Source organism: Conger conger, chromosome 5 (genome assembly GCF_963514075.1).
Source record: "Conger conger chromosome 5, fConCon1.1, whole genome shotgun sequence".
Taxonomy (NCBI): Eukaryota; Metazoa; Chordata; class Actinopteri; order Anguilliformes; family Congridae; genus Conger; species Conger conger.
Window position 1 is genome coordinate 21,214,774 of NC_083764.1, and position 25,595 is coordinate 21,240,368.

The 25,595-nt window shown below is 41.4% G+C and overlaps 2 protein-coding genes across 3 annotated transcripts; one reads left to right on the forward strand and one right to left on the reverse strand.

The window, feature by feature from the left end:
* Positions 1-1,802: 1,802 nt before the first annotated feature.
* On the reverse strand, positions 1,803-11,971 carry fntb (farnesyltransferase, CAAX box, beta). Its single transcript, XM_061244035.1, has 12 exons — positions 11,687-11,971; positions 10,458-10,522; positions 7,190-7,262; positions 6,997-7,088; positions 6,292-6,438; positions 5,716-5,799; positions 5,383-5,469; positions 4,798-4,927; positions 4,250-4,382; positions 3,755-3,866; positions 2,711-2,825; positions 1,803-2,204 (listed from the first exon to the last, which is right to left on the reverse strand). Exons 1-12 carry the CDS (start codon positions 11,783-11,785, stop codon positions 2,082-2,084), a joined length of 1,260 nt encoding a protein of 419 aa, XP_061100019.1. The 5' UTR covers positions 11,786-11,971; the 3' UTR covers positions 1,803-2,081.
* Positions 11,972-14,458: 2,487 nt separating this feature from the next.
* Positions 14,459-24,800, forward strand: rab15 (RAB15, member RAS oncogene family). Of its 2 annotated transcripts, none has more exons than XM_061243190.1 (7): positions 14,459-14,815; positions 18,802-18,862; positions 19,101-19,161; positions 20,057-20,134; positions 20,424-20,513; positions 20,597-20,662; positions 22,440-24,800. In XM_061243190.1, the coding sequence occupies exons 1-7, from the start codon at positions 14,692-14,694 to the stop codon at positions 22,599-22,601; spliced, it is 642 nt and encodes a 213-aa protein (XP_061099174.1). In that variant the 5' UTR covers positions 14,459-14,691; the 3' UTR covers positions 22,602-24,800. The 2 variants fall into 2 exon arrangements, with proteins under 2 accessions (XP_061099174.1, XP_061099175.1); XM_061243191.1 differs by lacking the exon at positions 22,440-24,800 and adding an exon at positions 21,814-22,133.
* Positions 24,801-25,595: the final 795 nt, after the last annotated feature.

The following is a 25,595-nucleotide window of genomic DNA, read 5'->3' on the forward strand; positions in this document are numbered from 1 at the left end:
ATGTTGATTATAGCTGGTAGGTCAGTTCAGTCAGCATAACTTTTGAGAACTAATTGCAGTAAGCTGGATGGGTAAACTTTAAATGCATCCAGATTTAGTTGCACTTTGCATTCTCTATCAGGTACAGAATGATACCGGCAGGAGAAGCAGTGGGACAGATATTTAACTGAAAGCGCCTTGGGTCTTGGCTCTCTCTTTTTAAGAGATTTAGTTGAGCTGGTGTTATAAAAATCTGGTGTAAAATCCAGGTTCGGAAAGTACAATGCTTCCCCAGTGTTTTGTTACAATCACCTGTATTTGCTAATTAGTGCAATTTGCTGGCTGAGTTCATGGGTGCATGAAATACAAGACAGGACTTTCCACCTCTGCTTGAAAAAAAGTCTTCATTGATTTGACAGATCAACATTTTAGACATTAAGCATTCCTTTCCAGATTTCCAAGCTTGTATTTACATACAATCCATTCAGAGCTAGATATTTTACTGAATCAGTTCAAATGAACCTTGCACAAGCATACAGTGGTACTTGACCAAGCTGACAATCGAACCAACAGCCTTTGTGGCAAGCTCAGTTCTCTAACCATAATCCTACTCCAGGGGTGTCAAACTGAATTCCCAGGGGGCCGCAGTGTCTGCGGGTTTTAGTGGTTTTCCTTTCAATCAGTTTCAATTAAGGCCAATTAAGGCCTTGAGAACAAGGCGTGTGGATACTTTAACCAATTGAATGAACCCAGAACACCCCAAAAACCAGCAGACACAACGGCCCTCCAGGACTGGAGTTTGACACCTGTGTCCTACTCTGCTGCCTGTCTGCATTGAGTGCAAGTGTTACCATTAGCTCAGCAGACCAATTATGTAGGGAAACTTGGAAGTGTACGTTTCGCATATCTACTTAATGGACACAAATACAGACATTTCCGAGCACAATATTCACTATTTATATTATGATTACATTGTGTTTTTTCTTCTTTTTTGTACAGCTGTAGATAGATAGCGTATCTAACCGCAAGCTATAGATAAAACAGAAAGTAGAACTGAGTCAGAGCAAAGTCTGCTTGGTCAGGCTGTACTGAAATATAAGCTTCACACCGGAGACTGGAAATGTGTGGGGACTGTTTACACTATGAAGATATGCTGCTTTGTATTCTGGAAACAAGCTTTATGAAACCTTTGAATTTCTCATTTTCCCCATCGAGGCTTTATTCAGACTTGAAAATCTAACAGTATGGTCTGACAAGTGTTTTTAACTTGTTTTAACATGGATTTTACTGGAAATCTTGGCAATAAAGTTCAGCATCGTATTAAGAGCCATGGACTGTTTAGGGTAGCGCATTTACCACACCATGACAGTAGTAACTGATAGTAAGAGTGCAGAAAATGCAGACCCCTTGTGATGCAGTTAAGCAGGAGCTGAAAGAAGTGTGAAGGGAGGCAGTTTAAACGAGCAGACCGGAAATGCTGATAGACCTTCCTTAACTAATAGCTAAGTCCCTGCTGGTGTGATAACTAACAGATGAGCCTGATGGCTGACTAAGGCCCAACGGTATGCAAACACGCTCTCCAAACCACCAACACTAAATGGTGAAAGGCTTTAGTTTCAACACCTGTTGAGATCATGAATAAATAGAACTAGGGCCAAGGGAAGGGAATTAACAAATTAGAAAACGTTGGTTTCAGTCCAACCCTTGGCTGCTTTATACAGTGGAAATGTTTGAGATGCCACGTGGTGTGATGGAACATCAAATTAAACATTAACCGGCTAATGTCTCAAAGTGTATGTAAAAGGAAGTGCCCAAAGACAAAATAAATAAAAATGTTCAGGACACTTTTTTCTTTTATTTGACGTTTACTAAAAATGGAGTGCAACACAAGCCATTATTTTAGCGGCTAATCTGTCAGAGGGGCATTCAGCAGCTGATTGGACAGAGAGAAAAGAGGCGGTCACTACACCGGCTTCAGAAATCCAGCTGGGGCTGTGGAGGGTCCAGCTTCATTAGTGATACAAGTCTCTCCCTCCACACCTCTAGAGGGCAGTATACAATACATGTATACAGGTCGAAGGGGAGCGCTTTTCCTTTGGAATCTATGAGAGCTCTGGAGCGCTAGCGGATTCCTCCTTCTGCGCTGGGACGGGCAGCTGATGGAAATGCTCGATTGCTTGAGCGACTTTTTCAGGGCAAATGTTGTAGACAGGGTGAGTTGGTGCCTAACAAAATAAAAGGAAAAGAGAGCATCAGACACCATTTCCTTCCGTTGCGGTAGCTTACTGGAATATGCATTTCACTGTCCCTCCCCAGTCCCATTACGTATTCACAATTGTGTGACCAAATGATGTGTAAGCTTCATGGCCCCCTGGTGGATTGTAAGACTTGTTTCAGGCAATACAATATATTTTCTCTCCAAATACACCATGGCTGGTTCAGTTAAGCTCAACCCATTTTGGCAATTTGTGAAGATTAGCAACCCAAATGTTATTATTTTCTATTTTATATAGAAAATGTTACACACCTGATTCTACGAATCAACCATTAGCCTTTCCTAAAGACCTTAGTAGAATCAGGTGTGTTACTACTTGGTTGAAACAAAAGCCTGCAACCACACCGTCCCTTTCTCGATAAGATTGAGTATCCCTGCTCTAATGAGTGGTTAAAGTGCACACCGACGAGCACATTTGAGCCAGGGTAAAATTACACAGGTTTTTCCGGAGCTCACCAGTCTGTTCTCGTCTTTGCCCAGGATGAGCTCGTGATGGAAGTCCCGGCTCCCGAAGTGCTGAGCGATGGACAGCCCGCTCAGGCAGTAACAGGTGTGATAAAAGTCCCTCGACCTGCAGAAATGCAGGGGAACCCTTTTATCTACAGAGCTCCCAAGGTGCACAGCAGTCTGAGGCCAAGGCAAACGGGCACTAACTAACTCCCAGTGGGACACCAATGACCAATAATGAGGAATAATTCACTGAACAGGGAGGTAGTGGATGTTTCGGGAACGATACTTCCCATATACTGCTCCCTATTAAATAGAGCAGCAAAAGCTAAATATAAGCAAACTACGTAGCCTTGAAGTCTGGGTTCAAAGTATGTGTTTCATGGTTTAAATGCATAGCTATGTGCTGAATATGATTGGATTTAGCATCCTGTTTTGCGTTTTGAGATCACGGAGATGGGCGATATAAAACTCAGTCTCCCATCACGTTTTCCATTTCATAGTGACAAGTTTCATCCTAATTCCACCGACAGCGGTGTCTGTATTAATTTATCATCCTGACTCATTTTGACATGTGTTGGAAAACTGGTTTCCTGTTTTGGCATCATGATACAATTCCTATCCAGCGCATCACAGACATCTGCTAAACTTAACAAAGACTTTGCAATGAACTATGGGAGTCTATAGTTGGCTCTATACACTGTATTTCAAAATGGAAACATCAACTAAGATCTCATAACTTATTCCCAACTTCACCATTAGAAATAATCCATCTATCTTCTGGGAGGTCTATCTTATAAAGCAGGGAATTAATGAATTACCACCGGCACATAGCAGCAATACTTTTTCTTCCTTTAATACACACTAAATACTCAGCAAGGGCAAGATAAATAGTGTCCCTCTGCATCAACAAATCTATGAACACTGCTAAAATACTACCATTGCAGTATGAGTAGTACTGGTGTGTGTGTGTGTGTGCGTACGTTCGTGTGCGTGCGTGCGTTGAGTGAGTCGAGTGTTTGCGTGGAGCGCTAACTGTATAACGACACTTACTTGCCGGGCTTGTCGAGCAGACCCCCTGCAGGGTTCTGGCAGCAGAGCAGGATGTACTCTTGCAGGGCCTGCTGATCAAACATCCAGCTACTCATGCTGAGTGTCGGGTCCCCTGCAACCACACCACCATCTCACAATTACCATTACTGTCAAACAACCACAGTCATGACTACACCCAGACAATTACTCTCCATTACCTACATCAGTTTGAACTGCAATGAATACATTCAAATTACAGTGACTAACAGGCCAATTAATGACAATAAATCCATTACATGCATGTACATGGGATGTGTGTATTTGTAAAGATTACGGTAGTCTGTCTACACATTACAATGAAGTGTATGTTTATACAGGTAACAGTGAGGTGTGTGTATTTGAGTACAAGAAAAAGGTTCAGGGTTCTCCCTAGAAGTGAGGACCGGGGAGTGAGTAAGTGTGTGGGTGTGTGTGTGTGTGTGTGTGTGTACAGGAGACAGTTCGGCTGTGGCGCACCTTCTTTGAAAAGGGCTCGGTGGAGCAGGGGGAGCAGGCCTGCCTGCCAGAATGAGTAGCAGCCATCCACCAGCTTATTACTGCGTCCTTGAAACCCTCCCTCAAAGCGCATCTGCCTGCTGGTCACCCAGCGCTGCACAGGACAGAAACACACGGGTGCAAACATACACATACACACACACACACACAACAGAAACACACGGGCACAAACATGCACACACACACGACAGAAACACACGGGCACAAACATGCACATACACACACACGACAGAAACACACAGGCACAAACATGCACATACACACAAACGACAGAAACACACACACAAACACACACACACACACACACACACACACACACACACACACAACAGGAATGTATGCACGCACACACACGACAGAAACACACACGCATGCATCATGAGCTGCAACATACTGCTAGTGTATCACATCGCAGTACTCAGTAGCACCACGGGACCCAACAGGGCGCATCGACAGGTGTGGAGTGAAAGGTATGTGGGTATAAAATAAGGCGTGCCGGCAGGACTCACTAGTAGAGTTCTGAGGTCCAGCATGTGCTCCTTGTTCAAGATCACCATGGCCGCCGTGCCGCAGAATGTGTATCCCCCGTGGGCCTCCAGGCCCGGCACCCCGCCCAGACCCCCTTCCCAGTTCTGACACCTGAAAGAGGCCGCCGTCACTGACACCACCGTGATTACAACGCATTTCACACAAAAACTAGGGCTGAGCAATATGAGTGAAATATGCAATAACGCTGATGAATATTGCAACGATGATATGACTTATTGAAGTGAGCTGAGTTCTACTGACTTTCTGCTTCAGGTACATGGCTAATGTAGACCCCAGACAATGAACAGCCTATGCCCACTGAATAAAAAACTAATAGAAAAAATACATCCAATTTTATTGAACAAATTGTACATGACTAGCCAACCAATTTAATTAAATAGTATTCGTCACAGTTCAAACAGTCTGTTGTGATGCGTTTATTGCACATATTGCGATGACGATAAACATGCGATATATATAGCGCAGCCCTAACACACACATACTCAAAAAAGGAAATGACATTTGAATTCTTGTGTAAAGGTGTAATGTTGACACCATACCCTTACCTGAGGATCCAGCTGGGTGTGTCCTCGAACAGCTTGGGGGTCATTATGTTAGTCAACGAGGCGACCGACGCAGCGCAGTACGCGCTCCTGAGGGACCGCAAACAACTTAGACCAGAGCGACCGCAAACGGCCATGCACAACCATTACACAAACGGGTAGATTAGGCTAACAGGGCGTTAACAGGGCATTGCTGCAAAAGAGCATGCATGCTCAGTCAATCTACCCTGTATAAATAAAGGCTAATAATAACAACAAGCTCAAGAGTTATTACTAACAGCCGTGCCACCCGCTTCCCCGGATCGTCACAGGCGCGACTGCGGCGACGGCGCTCACCTGATGTCGACCTCCCCGCCCACGTGCATCACGAAGGAGCCGTCGGGCTGCTTCACCGAGTACAGGAAGTCCAGAAGCTTCCGTCTGCGAGGGGGTGAGAGGGGAGGAGGTTAGAGCAGGCGAGGGTGGAGAGGGGAGGAGGTTAAAGCAGGCGAGGGGGTGAGAGGGGAGGAGGTTAGAGCGGGAGGAGGTTAGAGCGGGAGGAGGTTAGAGAGGGCGAGGGTGGAGAGGGGAGGAGGTTAAAGCAGGCGAGGGGGTGAGAGGGGAGGAGGTTAGAGTGGGAGAGGGTGGAGAGAGGAGGAGGGTGGACAGAGGAGGAGGTTAGAGAGGGCGAGGGTGGAGAGGGGAGGAGGTTAGAGCGGGAGAGGGGAGGAGGTTAGAGCGGGAGAGGGGAGGAGGTTAGAGCGGGCGAGGGTGGAGAGGGGAGGAGGTTAGAGCGGGAGGGTGGAGAGGGGAGGAGGTTAGAGCGGGAGGGTGGAGAGGGGAGGAGGTTAGAGCGGGAGGGTGGAGAGGGGAGGAGGTTAGAGCGAGCGAGGGTGCACGCCGGGGTGGGGGGGGGACGCGCGCGGGCCGCACCTGTCGATGACGTCGTAGGCCTCCTGCGTGCCGATGATGCAGAGGGCGTTGACGGCGGCGTAGGTGGGCGCCAGGTGCGGGTGCTGCCCCGGGCCTCCGCTGAAGCCTCCCGTCGGGGACTGACAGTGGGCCAGGAACCGGCACACGCTGAGGTACGGGGGAGAGAGGCGCTCGTTAAACAAGGGAAGACCTCAGCTCCTGCTCAGCTTCCCCCAGCAGGGCCCTCAGGGCCTACCTTGACCCTCCAGGCAACAACAAGCTGTGCCTCATCAGCCACTTCACCGCTAATGCTCAACACTGCAGTCGGGTATCTACCCAGCAAAAAAATGGTAAATGGCGAGCATTTACATAGTGCCTTTATCCGAAGCGCTGTACAATTGAAGTTTCTCATTCACCCATTAATACACACACACCAACGGCGATTGGCTGCCATGTAAGGCACCAACCAGCTCGTCAGGAGCATTTAGGGGTTTGTCGTCTTGCTCAGGGTCACTTCGACACACCCAGGGTGGGATTGAACCGGCGACCCTCCGACTGCCAGGCGACCACTCTTGCTGCCTGAGCCAATGTTGCCCCAGCATTCAATATTAAATGCTGTATAACCATCACTGACCCAAACACACTAGTGGCGGTACAGTACCCATAACAAGGCAGAGCACCAGAAAAGTGGCGTTTGGTGGCGAGCCGCTTTGCGGCGGTACTCACTCTGAGCAGATGGAGGCAGGGACGGGTTCCTCCAGCAGCTCCAGGCTGTGCAGGATCCAGTAGCAGAGCCAGGGCCGGCTGGCGTCCAGGCACTGCACAGAGAGGAGACCCCAACACGCTCACGCAACACGCCTTTCCTAGCGACGGGTTCCCGGTCTGTAACTATCACACTCGCGTTTGCCGCAGGGCCTACCTCATACGCGTCCGAAAGATGTCGTAGCCCCTTCTTCAGATAGGCGTAATGCTGATCCCTCAGTAACGTAGGCCTGGGGAAAAAGAAATGCCTTTACCAAGAGGTACAGCTCAGCAAACCCAATGAGCTATAGTATTATTACTATATACCTGGAGGAGTAGCTACCTCACAATATGTGGATATTTATATTTGCATTCACACTACAGTATTCATATCCTTAGAAGCAGTAACAAATTAGTTTGTAACACTACACTTGTAGGGTTTGTAACTATATTTGCATTTCTGACTAAATCGATTTTTATGCCACAATATTTATGGAGTACAAATACATTTAATTCATGATTAAGAATTTACAGTAACAATGGCTGCAAGTTGTTGAAAATAACCTGTAATTTACCCCCTCGTTCTTGGTTTGGGAAAAAGTGCAGAGAAATCTATAAAGTGGATAAGCTCCTGCCTCCATACTCAACCCTTCGCGCTGTACAAATGGCTGTGTACTGCCGAGTGCCGAACTCCAGCTCTGTTGATTGAGAGGGGCCCCGTGTCCTGACACTAGTGAGTCTGTCAAAACCAATATCCTCATATCCTGCTTCTAAGGTGAAGAAAAGCTTTGACTTTGAAAGCCTTAGAAAATCTACAGACTACTCAAGAAAAGAATCACTTAGAATATCAATTTGTTCAGTTTTGGAAGCCTTTATAAAACTCTGCGCTTCAATACGAGGTAAAAACAGGCATGAATCTTCCCTAAAACTAGAAAATGTTTTGTCATTGTTCAATATTTCTTTTTTAGCAGACTTACCTTCAAATATCCATAAATGTATCTGTTCCAAGCATATCACACACATATTGAGTAGATTTGAGGGAATATTTCTCCAAGGCTACTCAATCCATAAAGTGAGTCAGCGAGTCCCAATCATAATTACTTTGACTGTTCCATAACCTTCCTGTTAATTTCAGGCTGGAGAGCAGGGATTCTCTTAATTGGCGCAAGGTGGACATGCTGGCAGTGTGTGGTCAGGGACCAGCCTCTTGCATCATTAGCAGTACCCCTCACAGGGCTAAATCTCCAACACAATTACCTCCCAACTAGGGGGGGGGATGAGGCCAGGGCCAAGAAAGAGTGAGTCACAAATATGGCCCTGTGTAACAGTCACAGCTACGAATCTGGTCATTCTGCACTCAGGTTCTGTACTCAATACATAATAGTAATCATTAGTATTATTATTATTATTATTATTGTTATTATAAGAACAATTATCATTCTTATCCTTATTCTTAATTATATTGTTATCCTTATCATTCTATAGCAATAATAATGATGATGAACATAAGAATTATAATTGTTGTTGTTGTTATAATAATAATAATAATAATAATAATAATAATAATAATAATAATGTTATTTAGCTGACAGTTTTATCCAAAGACTAAGCAGGGGACAATCCCCCTGGAGCAATGCAGGGTTAATGGCCTTGCTCAAGGGCCCAATGGCTGTGTGGATCTTATCATGGCTACATTGGGGCTTGACCACCCAGTCATGTTCCTTATCCACTAGGCTAAACGCTGCCCTTCCTACTTCCAAGACCATCATAGGGGAGGAGAGGTGAAATTGTTTTTCTTTTTAATATCTAATGCACTGCATACATTCAGATTCAGAACACATTTCATATTCATATTCACATAAGTCAGCAGCTCAGCACAAACTCCAAATTCCAATTCGGCCATCCTGCACGCCCACAAATTATGAAATAAATGTATAATAAATCTTGCGGTCATTATTATAAAGAAACAATATTCAGAGCTTTCCCTGCAATCTACAAGGAGAGCAAAAGATCCTTGCAACAAGCATGGCTTTAATTAACAGTTATTCCTGCAGTGCCTACTGACCTAAAATATCTCATTAAAGATAAGTTTGCAGATGGACAAAGTCGATGGGGAGCATTAAAAAAACCTTGAGGGAAGAAACGTTATTAAAGTATTATTTCATCATATTTTCTCTCACTGGAAAAAAGCCCAGCACACAACCGAATGCCTCAGCAAAGCCTTCCTCTTGGGGATGTTCCTGCTCATTTTGCTTAGGAATGAAATAACATTTAAGGTTACATTTAATAGATTAAAGTAATAAAATACTTTAATCCTTTAAAAATAAATCAATATAATTATTCCTCTACTGTTGTAGAGGCTGGACTTAATCCCATACAGTGACGGAACAAAACGCTGAAATATCTAAGAAGTGGCCAGAGAACCACAAGGAAAAAACACTTTCTGCAGTATTTCCTGGTCTAAGAGAACAAATAAACACAGACTAATAACTCTACTATGCCATTACTCATGTTCTGCATCCCAATCATTACACATAAGTGTTGCCATGGAAACCTCAAGGGACAGAGGGAGATTAAGACTGAATGGAAAGTGGATGACCAATTATAAAAGGTCAGTGAAGGCACTGTACCTTGCAATTCAACAGGGACATGCACCTGTTCGGTAAAGGTTATTTGTTCTACAGACACCAGTTCAGCAAACTGAAGGTCATTACAAGTAGAATTAATTCACCTCAATTCCACTGAGAAGCACAGGTATCGACGGCCTTAAGAATGTGGCTTTGGGTTATTTTACAGTGTGTCACTGTTTACTCGTAAAGTGGATTGATCAATGAAATCTGACAATGTTTATCCTTATGGATGAATGATGCCATAAATGCCCCTTTGAAGACAGAAAAAAAGAAAAAGAAAAAAAAAAAGGTTTTCAGGAACACCAGCGAATAACTTGTATTTCAACCCAACAAAGTGTAAAACAATCTGCAGAGATATCCATAACTAGTTATGCAAAAGCAGTATATGATAGGTTAACCTGGCACAGTGAACACACCGTTTAAAAACAATATTGAGAAGCTTCCTAAATAATTTTGAATGTGTTTTTCCTGTATTTAGATGTATTTTATCATTTTTAAGTCAACTCATCTTAGATAACGCAAGTGTTTGATTTCGCTAAGCTCACAGGAGATAGGCACAAAATCCTCAAACTAAACGGTCAACAAAGTGACGGAGTCAAATATCTTTGAAGCCACTTCATAAATCCAGGAATAATTATGCCATGCTGAAAATATTTCATATAGTGCAACAGAGCATATAACGCAATGCAGACATGACAAAACACTGGCTTGGGTGGATGTAGGGCACCCTGTTGAGAGGTGGTCAAATCCACTGGCTCTGCAATACCAAAGCGAGGAGATGAAACTGTAGCGGTTTTGCATCCGAACTTTACTTACTGTGGTAATGTGTGATTTTGCTGGTAAACACTGAAAACCTCTCGGACACTGCGTTCCACTTTTTTCTGGATAACAAACAGACGTGGAAGTGAGTCAGACAAAACATAAAATGCAAACTTTTAATAGTGAATATGAGATCTGTAGCATGCAGTTATGGTAGAATGATTCATTTCAATTCCTCGAACATGCAACTAACGTTCACAAAACGTAAGAAGGAGCCTTTATTCTTAAAAATGAAAACACAATAGCGGATCAGGTAGGAAATGGAACTTTTCATTGGACCGGACAAATGAGACCACTATTGATTGAATGAAGACATTGAACAACAGACCAGATGACGCTAACTGTCATTATAAAGAGCCTCGACTGCTTGGGGAACCTCGACGAAAATGAGGCCAAAGTTAACGTTATATCCCCATATCTGATGAATTGCAAGCATAATTAACCACCCACACACACACACACACACACACACACACACACACACACACACACACATATATGTATGGACAATAAGGCAGCCATTATAAATCTAAGCTAACAGCTTAGGCAATGCCGGCTAACTAAGTAACGTACAAGGAGTGAATGAGCTAGCTAACTATACAAGTTAATTTATTCAGTCAGCCAGCCTAAAATGTCGTCCAAACTATGACAGCAAGTGAGCTCACCAAATAAAAAATAACCTCTCGCTAATTTCGCTAGCTTCGATGTCTTCTGAACAAGACAGTTAACGTTAGCATAGCAAGGAAGCTCAGAAGAAGGCGCGGTGGTCTTTGCTTGTAACATGCTCTAGCTAACGTTAGCTAGCAAACACATAACATCACTTTTCCTACGGAACGTGCAATAAGACTAGGTGGCATTAGCTAAAATCACACAACATTACAGCTAACGTTTTATAGCTGACAAACCAACTCTCAATCTCAAGGAAACAAAATATTAGCTAGCAAGCTAGCAAGGAAGCAAGCTAAAAGCTAACAACGTAGCCTCCCAAGTAAACTAACCTTAGGTTACTAACCACACCAGTCCTTGGCAAGCATGTTTAGTCCAGCCAGCAAAATACAGTGCATTTGATTTTGGTAGCTAAAAGCTAAGCTAGCTTAGAGCTAACTAACTAACTAAGCTCGAGTAAAGTGAAAAGTGAAAGTAAGGCTAAGTAGCCAGGTAGCCTATTCAGCCAACGTTAATCGTTAGTGTGGAAGGAAAGCTAGCTAGCAAGTTAGCAAACTCACCTGTTCTACTGAAGTCACGGTTTCCACATTGTCGTCCTTATATAATTCTAAAGCATGTTGTTCACTTAAACAACGTAAAGGCGTGAATAAGCTATCCATTACAAAACAAAATTAATTAACATTTACTATATGCAGCAAACGTTAACCACCAAGCTACTGATTACCAACACCGGGTGAAATATTTTTTTCCAAGTCCTGAAGAGGCTAATCGTTCGCTACCTCCCCATGCCCTGGCAGTTTTCGCGTAAACTCGAGCAGGCGGAGATACGTGAGACTGCAGATACGGCAACCCTATTGGCACAAATAATGTCATTGGAACGTATTTACGAAATGTATCGAAGTTCATGGATGTGTGATGCAATCCGAACTACAGAACTGGCTCCAGAATTGTAAATGGTCCGATTATAATTTTTTTAATCTTTAATAGATAAATCAACACTTCCTGAAAATCAATTTCCGTAATTAGAGGATGAAATGTTTAATCACTATTTGTATCATTCATGAAAGTATTTCCTTGCATATAGCTATCCTTGCATATTGTGCTCCTAAAATGGAAATTCATTTCACGACACCCCACTCTGGTAATCTCAAAAAACAATTATTGAAGGCTACTGTGGTGAAACCTACAATATATACATAATTTAAAAAATATATTTTCACTGCAGCCTGTTTTGTCATCCAAGACACATATTAGCCTATGTCAAACATGGAACATTTATTTAAGTGCATGTCTCAGGAGGATATCGTAGCCAAAAAGTAAAATAAAGACAAAAGACAAAAGAATCCCTTTCCATTCCTCAAATACATAGCTGAACAAGCGTGCGTTGTCTGTTCTTGGACAGAAAGGCCTAGGCAGCTCGGTTTTGAATTTTACGAGAATAGTATCCTTGATATTTGGTTGATGCATTTTACTTGCTAAGCACAGTTTATGTACAGTTCCCTCCAAAAGTAATGGAACAGCAAGGCCAATTCCTTTGTTTTTGCAATACATTGAATACATTTGGGGCTTGAGATAAAAAGATGAACACAACAGTTCAGAATTGAAGCTTTTATTTCCTGGTATTTAAACCTAAATGTATTAAACTACTTAGAACATAGCACCTTTGGTATCAGGCCACCCAATTATTCGGTGAGAGTAAAAGTATTGGAACAGAGTATTTAAGTAAATGAAAGTAAATAACATTTTATAAATAAATATCACTTGCTGCAGTAACTGCATGAAGCCTGCGACCCATTGACATCACCAAACTGCTGGATTCTTAATTTGTGATGCTTTTCCAGGCTTTTAATGCAGCCTCTTTCAATTGTTATTTGTTTCGGGGTATTTTTCCCTTCAATCTCCTCTTTAGGAGGTGAAATGCATGCTCAATTGTGTTAAGGTCTCGTGATTGACTTGGCCAGTCTAAAACCTTTCACCTTTTCTCCCTAATTAAGTCTTTTGCTGTGTTGTCAGTGTGTTTTGGGTCATTTCTGGTTTTGTTTTGCATGATGAAGTTCCTCCCAATTAGTTTGGACACATTTCTCTGTAAGTTGGCAGACAAAGATTGTTTTTGTTGTTTTTGAAGTTTTTTTAGACTTCGGAATTCATCCTGCTGCTACCATCCTGAGTTACTGTACATCATCAATAAAGATTAGTGAGCCCACCCTAGAAGCAGTCAGGCAAGGCCAATCCATTAAACTTCATCCACTGTGCTTCACAGATGAGCTTGTATGTTTTGGATCATAAGCAGATCCCATTCTTCACACATTGGCCTTTCCATCACTGGTAGAGGTTAATCTTGGTCTCATCAGTCCATAAAACATTGTTCCAGAACTTTTGTGGCTCATCTCTGTACTTCTTTGCAAACTGTAATCACGCCTTCTTCTCGATGATGAGTGGTTTGCATCTGGTATAACCTCTGTATTGCTACTCTCTATGTCTTCTTTCTAACAGTTGATTGAGATACCTTCACCCCTGCCCTATGGATTGTTTGTGATGTCACTGACTGATGTTTTGTAGTTTTTCTTCACAGCTCTCACAATGCTTCTCACAACAACTGTTGCTGTTTTCCTTGGTTGACCTATACACCAGCAGTTTCCTTCTTTTTCAGGACATTCCAAGTTGTTGTACAAGCTATCCCCAATTCTTTTGCAATGTCTCTGATCGGTTTCCCCTCTTGTCTAAGATTGAAAATGCCTTGCTTTTCTCCCAAAGACAGTTCTCTGGTCTTCATGTTGGTTTATCTTTTCTAACACAAATGCAGTCTTCACAGGTAAAACCCAAGGCTAAAACAAGAGTAGACATTTAGAACTATTTATTGTTTTACCAATAAATCTAATAGGACACATCTGGACAACAAGAGAGACCTGTGAGTCACATGTTCCAATTATTTTGCCAACCTAAAAATTATGTGGTCTGATACAAAAGGTCTCAGTTGTTTAATAAATCTAGATAAGAAATACCAGGAAATAAAAGCAGGAATTTGGATCTGTCATCTCATGTACATCTTTTGACCTCAAACTCAATTGTCTTGGCAAAAACAAAGGAATTGGCCTTGCTGTTCCAATACTTTTGGAGGGGACTGTATTCATTTCTTTATTTAATTCAGCTATTTATTTATTTGTTTATTTTAGGTATACCAAATCTTGAATGCAAACGTTTAAATATTTAAAGACCACACATTACCCTCGTGAAATTATGAATGATATTGCTCAGGGTTAGTCCTCCCCTCCCTCCCAATTCCCCACCCATTTCTGTGCTGACACTAACAGTGATGTCGTGGAGCGGCCGGAGCGAGCAGCCACCCTGCCTCTTCAGCCCTAGACGAAAACACCGGATCCACCCTTTACTGCAACCAACAGGAAAACACCGCGATATTTAGTCTGTAATAGACGAAACCAACGCTTTCAGAAGCGGTTAAGGAAACAGAGATCTGTGCTGTTTGCATCCCGGCAGATATGGGATATATACATGCTAGGTTCGGAGATTCGTTGCAGAGTTAACATCTAGTACCCTATATGACACTATGGCCAAGCAGTATGATGTGCTGTTCAGACTGCTTCTTCTGGGAGATTCCGGGGTCGGGAAAACCTGTTTGTTGTGCAGGTTCACGGACAATGAATATCACCCGTCTCATATTTCCACAATAGGTAAGGCAGCTAATTTATAGTCTTCTGCACATTACCCAGCGTAGCCTATCCTTTTGAATTTTGGTAGCCTAAAATTATAAAGATTTTTTATTTTAAAAATCACGAATAGCCTGCCCAATTTTGGATTTGCAGACATTCCAAGCATCTGGGTAGTTCTGCAAAAATGGAAGAAAAATGTAGGCAATACTTTTTTAATGGGCTTATAGCTATGAGACGTTCGTCATTTAATAATGTTGTCTATTTAGGTAGACTGAATTTTGTGAAACATTTCTAAGAAATATGAACATTATCCTTTTGTAATTGGACCACGCTCGTGTCTATAACCCAGTAGGCGAGTGACATCCAGTGAAAAAGCAATATATGTAATTTGGTGATTCATTTCACACACCATACATTACATGTCTGACAGTTATGTATAGCTATATTTGTAATATCAGTTTAGCAAGCATCGATAATGACAATCCATTTTGCAGTGTAGAATATTGTATTTAAACTTTTGTTGGTGGCATATATGCAGTACATTGCATATATTCACACTAAAATGGGTGTGCGTGCTTACATTTATTATATTTTTATCATACTGTCAGTCAGCAGGTCTACAGTAAATGTTATTTTCTCTTCTGAAGAATAAAGTGAAGCTGCACTTCTTATCCAGTGGGTTTTAGCTATATTCATCAATTCAGAATGCTGTGAACACTTTGGTATACTTAATAAAGTGTACATAATAAACTGAGGCTTTTTCTAATCTATGAAGTTGCTATAATGGTTCACATTTCCCCCACATCATAGGAAATTATTCTCATAGAATAATTCACAGTATAATTCTGGAATCAACTTACTATACAGACCTGTTTCAGTCCTTGAAAACATTTACCTAATGTTAAACCATTTGGAAAAGTGATGGAACGTTTTCAAATACACTCCTGCCCTTGGATATAAAGGATATAAAACCATTTTTAGTTCTAGCTGAAAACAGTCATAAGAGGTCTGACATGCATTTTAAAAGCACTCTGACTATACCTGGAAAGGAAGTAAGCCTTTGCATATAGACTGATGCAGCTAGTTTCAAAAGAGGCAAGGCCGATCCTGTGGCTGTCTGTGATCTATGTACCATAGGCGAGTGATAAAAACGAAGGAATATTGTTTTCTCTGCAGTGATGGAGAAGCTGTCACAGTAATTTATGGGTGTCATACCTAAGTCAGTGAACACAGTTCAGTCTGGCTCAGATTGAAGCACAACTGTTCTTATGCATAGACAAGAGGATTTCATAAAGTGAGACATGCTCATGTACATTTTAAGTTCAGGTATCAATGGCAATCTATACAATAATTGATGTGAAGCCATATGCAGGCAGAGCCTTATTGAATTAATTTTGTTATTATTTTGACATAGGCTCAGAGAAATTGATCAAATATTGTCTTCCATTAACCCACAATGATGATGATAATACATGATGACATAATAATAATAATAATAATAATAATAATAATAATAATAATAATAATGATAATGATGATAATAATAATAATAATAATAATAATAATAATAATAATAATTATTATTATTATTATTATAAAATTACATTTCATTGCCTTCAAACCTGAAAGATTAGCAGATGAGTAATGCACACATGTAATTATTACGTAAATATAGCTTATATCCAAATATATCTTGGTTTTAACATTTAACAGGAATCTTCAGTACTTTCCAAAGTTCTGACATCTGCATACATTGGGGGAATGATGTAGCATAAATCTTCTGCCCCTACACCTCTCCCGTTACATTCAGTTTGTGATGTGTGGTGATGTTCTGTCAATTATCTATATTGACCTTTGAATGGTACACAGTGAGAACACGGTCCAATGAGGAGTAACAGTTGATCTTGCCCTGTGACACAGAGTAGGCCACACTTTAGTGATCATGAGGCCCATCCTGAACAGCTCATTCTCCTTTGAATCCTGAATTTTATAAATGCAGTCCCTCTCCCTGTCCCTGCAGGAGCCTGCTTGACATTTGTTAATCGCACTGACTTCCGAATACAGTGTTTATCAGGTGATTAGATGTGTTCCCTTTTAGTGTGAACCTGTTAGCCTCAGCACAGCATGAAATTACAAACACCATCCTATCACAGCCGTTGGTGAGACGTTGCTACAGTGCTTTTGCAGACTTTCCTTTTATGTTCTGTGCTGTTGTGACTCCCCTTCCTATCCTCAAACATGGCACCAGCTGTCTCACCGTCTTGGCTGCTTTATAGTTTCTGTGGACAGCCACTCGGACTGCAGAAGGAATACCGGAGGAAGCATATCTAGTATAGACCTATTGTAAAGTCAAGCACCATGACCACCCGCTAGCTCTGTGCGCACCAGCGTGGCAGTACGTCTCCTTTTTCCCTTCCCCTGCATCTTGTGCGGCTGACTCAGCTCCACTCCCTTTAGAGAGCTGTTGCTGAGAGTGTTGGGTGTCAGTGCCATGACTGTTTGTACTTTATTCTCGTGCTGGATTTTGTTTTGCCTTTCATGGTTTCCGAATCCAAGCTGCGCTTCATGTACAGGTTGGATTGGCCATGACCGAAAGGGCAGGTTATTGTGTTCGACACGGGTCAGTGTGCATCCAGGCCGTGATGAAATGGGTGACGCGATGGACTCTCAGTGTGTCGCAGCTCCGATGTGATCCTCTAATGTGAGCAAAGGTCAGATTAGCATGACAATGGGCTCTCGATGCTCTTGAGGACGTGCTTCAAGCTGTCCATACAATGAGTCAGTTCCTGTTCCTGGTATGTTTGAGTGTCGACTGTTAATTTCTGCTGCAGGTCTATAGCCCTTTTGCCTGCTCTGGTGCCTGTTGAATCCACTCAGGGTTTGTCAGCGTGTTTTGTTCTTAGGTAAATATGGTCTCTGTACATTTCTGTCACTTCAGTTGTTATTAAAGTTATTTCCAGCCAAGGGTCTAGCCAAAGATGATTTTGATGTTGCTGTTGGTTTATGAAATTTGGTTCTTTAAGGTTAGTTGTGCCCAGATAGATCCCAACTCTTGACAAAATATATGCAAATATTCAAATATGCTTGTATCTAAAGAAGCATTAACAAATAAAATAATGCAGCACTGTAATTTATGATACCATTGGCTGCCCGTTGGTAAAGAGTGTATCCCCCAGTGTAATGGGGTCATTAGCCTTTATTGTGTTGGGATCCACCAAATTGTCAAACATTCTCTTATTTATGCATTCATGCAGGGATATATGGTATGTGTAGATTGGAGATGTGTTTATTTTGTGTATATACAATGTCTAGAGAAGTTTTCAGATCTTTTGCTCCTATCTTCTTGACTCTCGCTGATACCTTCAAAATAGCAATCAATATTTCTGATTCACTCAACATCTACAAAAGGTGAGTTCAACTGCAAAGAAATAAATTCAATTTGGTTGAATGGTCCCTGCTGATGGTGCACTTGATTTCAGGGAAATTTGTGTAATGAATTATCTCTGTCCTCATTCCATAAGGTATTTCAGGTAAAAAGCGGGGCAATAGACCCTTATTTGGAAAAGGTCACAGAATATGACTTGGGTAGGTATGTCAAACTCAAACGGGTACTGGCTAGGATAGAACTAATCAGGGCCATAATCTCTAAGCCAACATATCACAACCAAGATTTTTTGATTCCCAAGAAAGATTAATCAAATTATCTCCATGGAAACCGGTAAAGCATAGGCCTTTGTGGGATCTTGCCAAGCCACACAGAAAAGGGTTAAAGTGATAACTGATAGTAAATCAGAATCCACCATGTGTCCTTTTTAATTATTTTATTTGAACTTAAGTTGTATGTTAGGGAATATCATGACAGAAGTGTAATACTGCATTCTGGGTACTGTATAATTTTACAGGATCTCACTTAAAATCAAGTCACAGTCAAACCCAGTGGTTTTACCAGTCCTTTTTCCCAGGTTTCCCAGTAGGATAAATTGGATGCCTCTTCTCTTGTCCTGCAGGGATTGATTTCAAAATGAAGACATTAGAAATGGATGGAATCAAAGTAAGGATACAGATATGGTAAGTGGGAAATGTTAGCCTGAAACATATGACATGTATTTCAATATGGGTTGGGTCACATAAAGTATATTTGCTGAATACATTTTGGTTGTGGACTTGGGAACTACTAAGTTGCAGGACAACCTGTTATGTTGGTTCTTTGGGTAAATTTGAATACTTCTATGTAAACCTTACCATTGAAGATGCCCCACCACCTTGTGCTCTAAACCTTGCTCCACTGCTCTGTGTCTCTCTGCAGGGATACAGCGGGACAGGAGCGATACCAGACTATCACAAAACAGTACTACAGACGAGCACAGGTCAGTTACTCTTCAGTTTGACCTGACAAAGATCCAATATGGGTCGAAATGGTGTTTGATACTAATAAAGAATTATATTGAGTTCAGGTGTGCAGGCTCTACTTCAATTTTACTACTGCCCCATATTAGCTTGCACCCTGGTCGATGTGCATATCTTTAAACTATTTTACCCCTCAATAGACTAACTACACTAATTCAATTAACACTTCAATTTATTCTCCCATGAAATTCTATTCCATCAATTCAACTGCTTTTCCAAAGCAGTCATCTAAATTAAGTTTCAATTCCGAGTGAATTCAGCACACACAATACCAATTTAATATTTTACACTCAATTAGTTCCTATTCAAAATCAGTTATTTAATTAATTAACTCAATCCCCTTACACCCATGACCTTTCCATTTCCAAATAGATGCAGTTATTTGATATACTGCATAATCCGTACAGATTCAAATGATAATCTATTCAAAATAAATTATTCAAATGACATAGAAGTTTATTTCATTTCTATAGTACTATGGTAACAGTGTTTATTGCCTCTTTTACAGAAAACTATACACAATGCCCGATGAATATGGTTGGACAGAATAGTAATTAAATATGGCCGATTCAATTCCAAAGATTTGCAATGTTATTGTTACAATTCAATTCATATTCCAAAGATTGACAATGTGTGTAATTCCAATTCAATTCCATTACCACTCTGTAAAGATTCCACATTTTGTGGTTCATGAATGGGTATTGAGTTATTATTGTATGCCCAACCCAGTCCCTTGTGTTCCTGCTGTTTGTCACAAGGAACCCAAGGAGGAATAAGGTGCCTTAAGGTGGAGCGTAATGGGTACATAGTCCCTTGTGGTCATAATGGATCCCAGAATCCCTTTTCTCTTTCCAGGGGATCTTCCTGGTCTATGACATCACCAGTGAGCTTTCCTTTCAGCATATCATGAAGTGGGTCACTGACATTGACGAGGTGAAAATGCAGTTACAAAACATACATATACCCACACACACACACACACACACACACACACACACACACACAGTCTTTTGAGCCAGCTTGTTCATCAATTGGGTAACTATCATCTTTTCAGGAAGGGAATTTACTCATTCAAATTCAAATTCAAATTTTACTGGCACAACTGTGAAAAGCACATTACTACCAAAGCAAGGTCACAAAAAGACATAGAACTGTAAAAAGCTATTAAAAAAAGCTGCCAAAAAATAATTTGAAACTTTCTTGCTTACTCGTTGTGCTTCAGTACGCTCCAGACAAGGTGCAGAAGATCCTTATTGGGAACAAGTGTGATGAGGACCAGAAGAGGCAGGTAGCACCGGAGCAGGGAGACAAGGTGAAGTAGCACCCTCCTCCCTCACAGAGAGACCCACTCTTATGTTTTTAAATTAACCTTACATACGGATGTCACACCCACAGCTCGCCAAGGCCTACGGAATGGACTTCTTTGAGACCAGTGCCTTTACCAATCACAATATCAAGGAGGTGAGTGGCGTCGAGTGAATAGATCTTTTTTTGTGTGTGTGTACCAGGTGCCATGTTGTGTTAAGCAGAGGTGTAAAGTTGTGGGTTTTTTTCCACCCATGAACTCAGCCAGGTGATTTCACTAATTAGTTCTACCTTTTGGCTAAGTAATTGTGCTAATGAGCAAATCCAGGAACAAATTCAGGACTTGAACCTGAATTTTCTGGGACAACAATATAACATACTTTAAATAATAAAGACCTACATGGCAGAGTTGCAAAAGAAAACATGGAGAAGCCTGAAGCCTTTTGGAACAATGTACTTTTGAAATTGAACCTTTTGGCCACCACCAAAGAAGGTATGTTTGGAGAAACCAACACCTTGCCAACTGTGAACATGGAGGTGGATCCATTATGCTTTGGGGCTGTGTGGCAGCTGGAGGCACATCAAATATTGTGCGAGTGGAAGGAAGAATGGATTCCACCAAATATCAAGAAATTCTAGAGGCTAATGTTCAAAGGTCAGTCCTGACATTGAGGTTGAAGAGAGGTTGGTACTCACTGTAATACCCTTTAATAAATGCACTTTTACACACTGCAGTGACCAGGTAAAGTGACCTTCCTTGGGTATTGGTGTCAAGTTTACAACCTTTTTAGGTTGCGAGAAGGGTTGAACCTCAGACTGTTCTGTTCTGTTCTGATCTGTTCTCTCGAATCACCCCTACCCTGTCACATTTCTCTCAGGTCACTAAAATGCATAAAGCATGGGATGTTTTTATGACAAAGCAGGTTCAGATGTTCAGCATCATTTTGCTTGTCTCAGTGCGATTGGTGCAATTGTCCACAGCAGTATACCTAGGACTTGGTAACCATCCAGGAGCCTAGGGAAAAGTGTGGAAGCCTGCCCCTGTGAAGCCACCTGTCCTTACCCCATGACCATCGGGGAACTATGTCTCGAAATCTGAAATGTCTAAATTTGTATTTTGACCATTTTTAGATTGAGATCAAAGGCCTATTTTGTGTTCTTAAGCAGGGGAAACTAAGAATCTGGGAGCTTTTGCAGCCAGAAATGAGCATAGAGCGTGTAGTTTTTATGACCTTAGGTATGACCTTAAGACTCTGTCATTTGGTTTAATACTAACCATACTAACTTCTTTTCACCAACATCTGAAGGACAAGCGTGCAGATACCTTCACCCTTGCTAAATTCCATCTTTGGGTTAGCGCGGGGCTTACAAGCATTCCAGCAAGACGATGATCCTTGAAATCAACCATGTACCTCTAGAAAAGACGGATGAATAGCCACCACAGTCCCCAGACTTGAATATTACTGAAAATCTCAAAAATACTCTGTACATGCAAGGAGGCTGAAGAATATTGTTCTTATGTCTACCAGGAAGAATGGGAAAAAATTCCAAAAGCGAGAATTTAAAGACTCTTCGCTGGCTACAGGAAGTGTTTACAAGCTGCCCGAGGAGAAGATGCAAAGTACTAACTGACAGGGTTCCCAAATATTTGCACTGGGCCTTTTTCCTTTTTTATTACTTTGAAACTGTAAAAAATAAAAATAAGTAAATAAAGTAATCTTGCTTTAAACTTTGAAGAAATGTGTCATGTTTAACCATTTAGAGGTAAGGTTTGCTTTTGTTCACTTCATTTTTAAAGGCTTTTTGACCTGAGGTGCCCAAATTTTTACACACTATTGTATGCCAGTATGACACTATTGCATGCCTATTATAGTTTAACATATTGAGCAGCATCCAGCACGTAGCAATTGCAGTGTTTCATTTATCTCCCCAGTCATTCTTTCGTCTGACGGAGCTGGTACTGCAAACCAATCAGAAAGAGCTGGACATCCTGCGTGTGTCCCTCAATGATGAGCTCAATATCGCCGCCCTGGAGGAGGAGGAAAGTGGTGAATGTGACGCCAGTGGAACCTCACAGAAAGCCTGCTGGTGTTAGTGTGGAAAATGGCCACTGCCCTGGGGACTGCTGGCTAAGTAAAATACTCAGTGTTAATTCAGCTCTAATAGAGTTTGCAGAGGCTAAAAGGGATTTGAGTGTCAAATCTTAAAAGGGCCAGTGTGGCTGCAGACTTTTATTTTAGCCAAGCACTGCAGTGCCAGTTAAAGGTACAATAGGTAAGATTGTTAAAACATTATTATAATGCCATTGTAAATCCCTTCCTATCACTAAAAAAGGCTCATGGCAAATGACATGTTGACTCACCCCCTGCCTGTGTTTATAGTCTTTAAATTAGGTTTCAAAATATACAGTTGACAGACCGACATTCTGTACCAAAACATTGCACAGCTCAATAATTCAAGCTCATTGGTTGAAAATTGGTTCTAATTGCCACAGCCAATGGCGTGGGGGTTTCAACGGGGGTTTCAGCCAATGGGGGTTACATCAGCGTATTCACAGAGAAGAGTGGAGGCATAAACACTGTTGTGGTTTGAGGTTGTTTGTTGCTGCAATTCCTCTCTTGACCGTTAGTCTGAAATTACCTATTGTACCTTAAAACGATTCAACTGATGAACTAATCATGGCCTACAATCAAGCCCTTGCTAAGTACAATTATGTGTCTTGGTGTTTGGCTTGAAAAAAAACTGGGCCTTTTTGAATAAGATTGTACACCCCTCAATTATATGTACTCTACAGCAAAATGTACCCTTGCCTGAGTAAAATGTACTCTTTCAGAATTGAATTAATGCTGAAACTTTTACAGTGTAAAAATGCCTCTAGAATAATTTTCCTCACCATCCTTGTTGGCTTTCATTTTCAGTCTGCTGAAAGGCATCAGGTTTTTAAAAATTGTTTTTAGAAAATGTACATTATGTCGTAGTTGCACAACAGTTTTTGACAACATTATTTTCATTCGATGTGTTTCTTTGATAAGTGTAGCTTATCCAGTAGAGGGCACTAATCCATTCTCCATTCTCCCATTTAATCGAATAAAGGTGTGTGGTTGTGAGCTAGCTCTGACAGTTCTGGCACAAAGCAGTGCTATTGAAGGGATTCAATTGTGTTTCTATTTGATACCATACTTTTTTACCACAAATAATTCCACAAGTTGTCATACATGGTCTAAATGTCACATTTGTCATGTTTACTTTGCCTTTGATGCACGTTACTTTTACTTGAAAAACCCCTGATCCTGTTCTGTTATTGCGAGGGGTTTTCTGCAGTGAATTGGGGACTGTATATGAATTCATCTATGACTGTACCTCATCCATATACTTGTACCTCAATGGTGTTGGGAGGTTTTCTATTAAAAGTTGATAAAAGGCACACTCTGTGTGCATCAAGGACACACCAACATTAGTTGATTGTTTACCACACTATTTTGCTGGGTGTTACTTAATTTGTTTATTTATTATTTTTATTATTTTGTTCTCTTTGACTTTGCTCTTGTGGAAGGCGTACAGATGGCATGTCAGTCAGGTGACAGTTCAAGCATGTCAGTAATGCCCAGTGGACAGGAACCTACAGCGATGCAGAAATGTATTCATTTTCTTTTCTTCAACAAAAAATAGCCTGTCAAAGTCTATACTCTAATTACAAAAACATGCAAAATATGCTAAGGGTACTTTTACAGAGGTACATTTTTTCAGGAAACAATGAAATCAGATTTTATGCCTGCAAAATCCTGTTTATTTGTCTTTCATCTGTTCGCGAAAAAGTCAGTGTATCTTTGATAGAAATTAGCCTGCTGACTAAAAATATTCCAAAACCCTGTTTTAAAATGTATGTACCATGTATGTATCTTTGGAGAAGACCAATACGTATGTTGGAACAAAGTTTTTGAAAGTGGTAATCATTGATATAATGTGTGTGTTTACATTTGTACTGATGGCTTTGATATGTTACGCAAATAAGAAATCCATAGCTTTTCAGACCGGTAAAACCCCAAGAAAAACCTCTTTGAAACTTGTATATGTGCAAGTTATATTATGGGTATGTTGTATTCAGTCAAAAACTGAATTTTAATGAAGGAAAATGTACTTTGTGTTGTTCCAGCTTGTCTCTGATTTCTAAAAGAAAAAGTACTTTGCTTCTAAAGATTACTTGAATTTTATTGTGAAGATATAAAATGTGCTGAAGAATTCTGACTTTTTCAAATTTGATTTGCAGAAAAATAAATGCTCAGTTATTTAATAATGGTTGTATACTGATCTGTATGCCTCCAAGGATAAGACAAGAGGGCATTATGGGGGCTGGAGTGCAGCCATGTTCAAATCAAAGCTGTAATACTCAAACATTACCACAAGAGGTCGCAACACGTATAGAAAATTACAACCGAGGTTCAGATAACTTCAACTGAAATTACATTACATTACTTTATTGGCATTTGGCCAACGCTCTTATCCAGAGCGACGTACAGTTGATTAGACTAAGCAGGAGACAATCCTCCCCTGGAGCAACGCAGGGTTAAGGGCCTTGCTCAAGGGCCTTGCTCAAGGGCCCAACGGCTGAGCGCATCTTATTGTGCCCACACTGGGGATCGAACCACTGACCTTTTGGGTCCCAGTCATGTACCATAACCACTACGCTACAGGCAGTGGGGAGCAGGCAGAGACGGCCAACAGGGTGAATGTACATTCAGTCACAGTTGCAGAAGAACGGTCTCTGGGGTTTGGAGGAGTACACAGAGAAGGTGCCAGTTGTTCTGTGTGACTTTGAGCAATAAGATGTGACTGGGGGGCGGAGTCACAGCATATCTTAGCAAAGCTGTGCGTTTATGCCGGATTACGAGGCTGTGTTGGGGGAATTGTGGGGTGCTGGGACACGGGCTCCATTGAGGTGGGGTAGAGGGGGTGGGGGTTACCAGGCGGCAGTCCCAGGGTGCACAGCGGCTAGTAGGCGCAGCCTGAAATACAATGGGTCTCATGCAGGAACCACTCGTAAGGGCAAACTTAGACTTTTCTCTTAGGTAGGAACAAAATGTACTAGTGG

Excerpts from the sequence above, each read along its gene's own strand:
- rab15 (XM_061243190.1), top strand. The coding sequence starts at position 14,692 with ATGGCCAAGCAGTATGATGTGCTGTTCAGACTGCTTCTTCTGGGAGAT. Across the intron at positions 20,514-20,596 it reads CACCGGAGCAGGGAGACAAG|CTCGCCAAGGCCTACGGAAT; the intron begins GTGAAGTAGCAC and ends TCACACCCACAG. Across the intron at positions 20,663-22,439 it reads CCAATCACAATATCAAGGAG|TCATTCTTTCGTCTGACGGA; the intron begins GTGAGTGGCGTC and ends TTATCTCCCCAG.
- fntb (XM_061244035.1), bottom strand. The coding sequence starts at position 11,785 with ATGGATAGCTTATTCACGCCTTTACGTTGTTTAAGTGAACAACATGCT. Across the intron at positions 7,263-10,457 it reads CAAAATCACACATTACCACA|GCCTACGTTACTGAGGGATC; the intron begins GTAAGTAAAGTT and ends CTTTTTCCCCAG. Across the intron at positions 2,205-2,710 it reads GCAAAGACGAGAACAGACTG|GCACCAACTCACCCTGTCTA; the intron begins GTGAGCTCCGGA and ends TTATTTTGTTAG.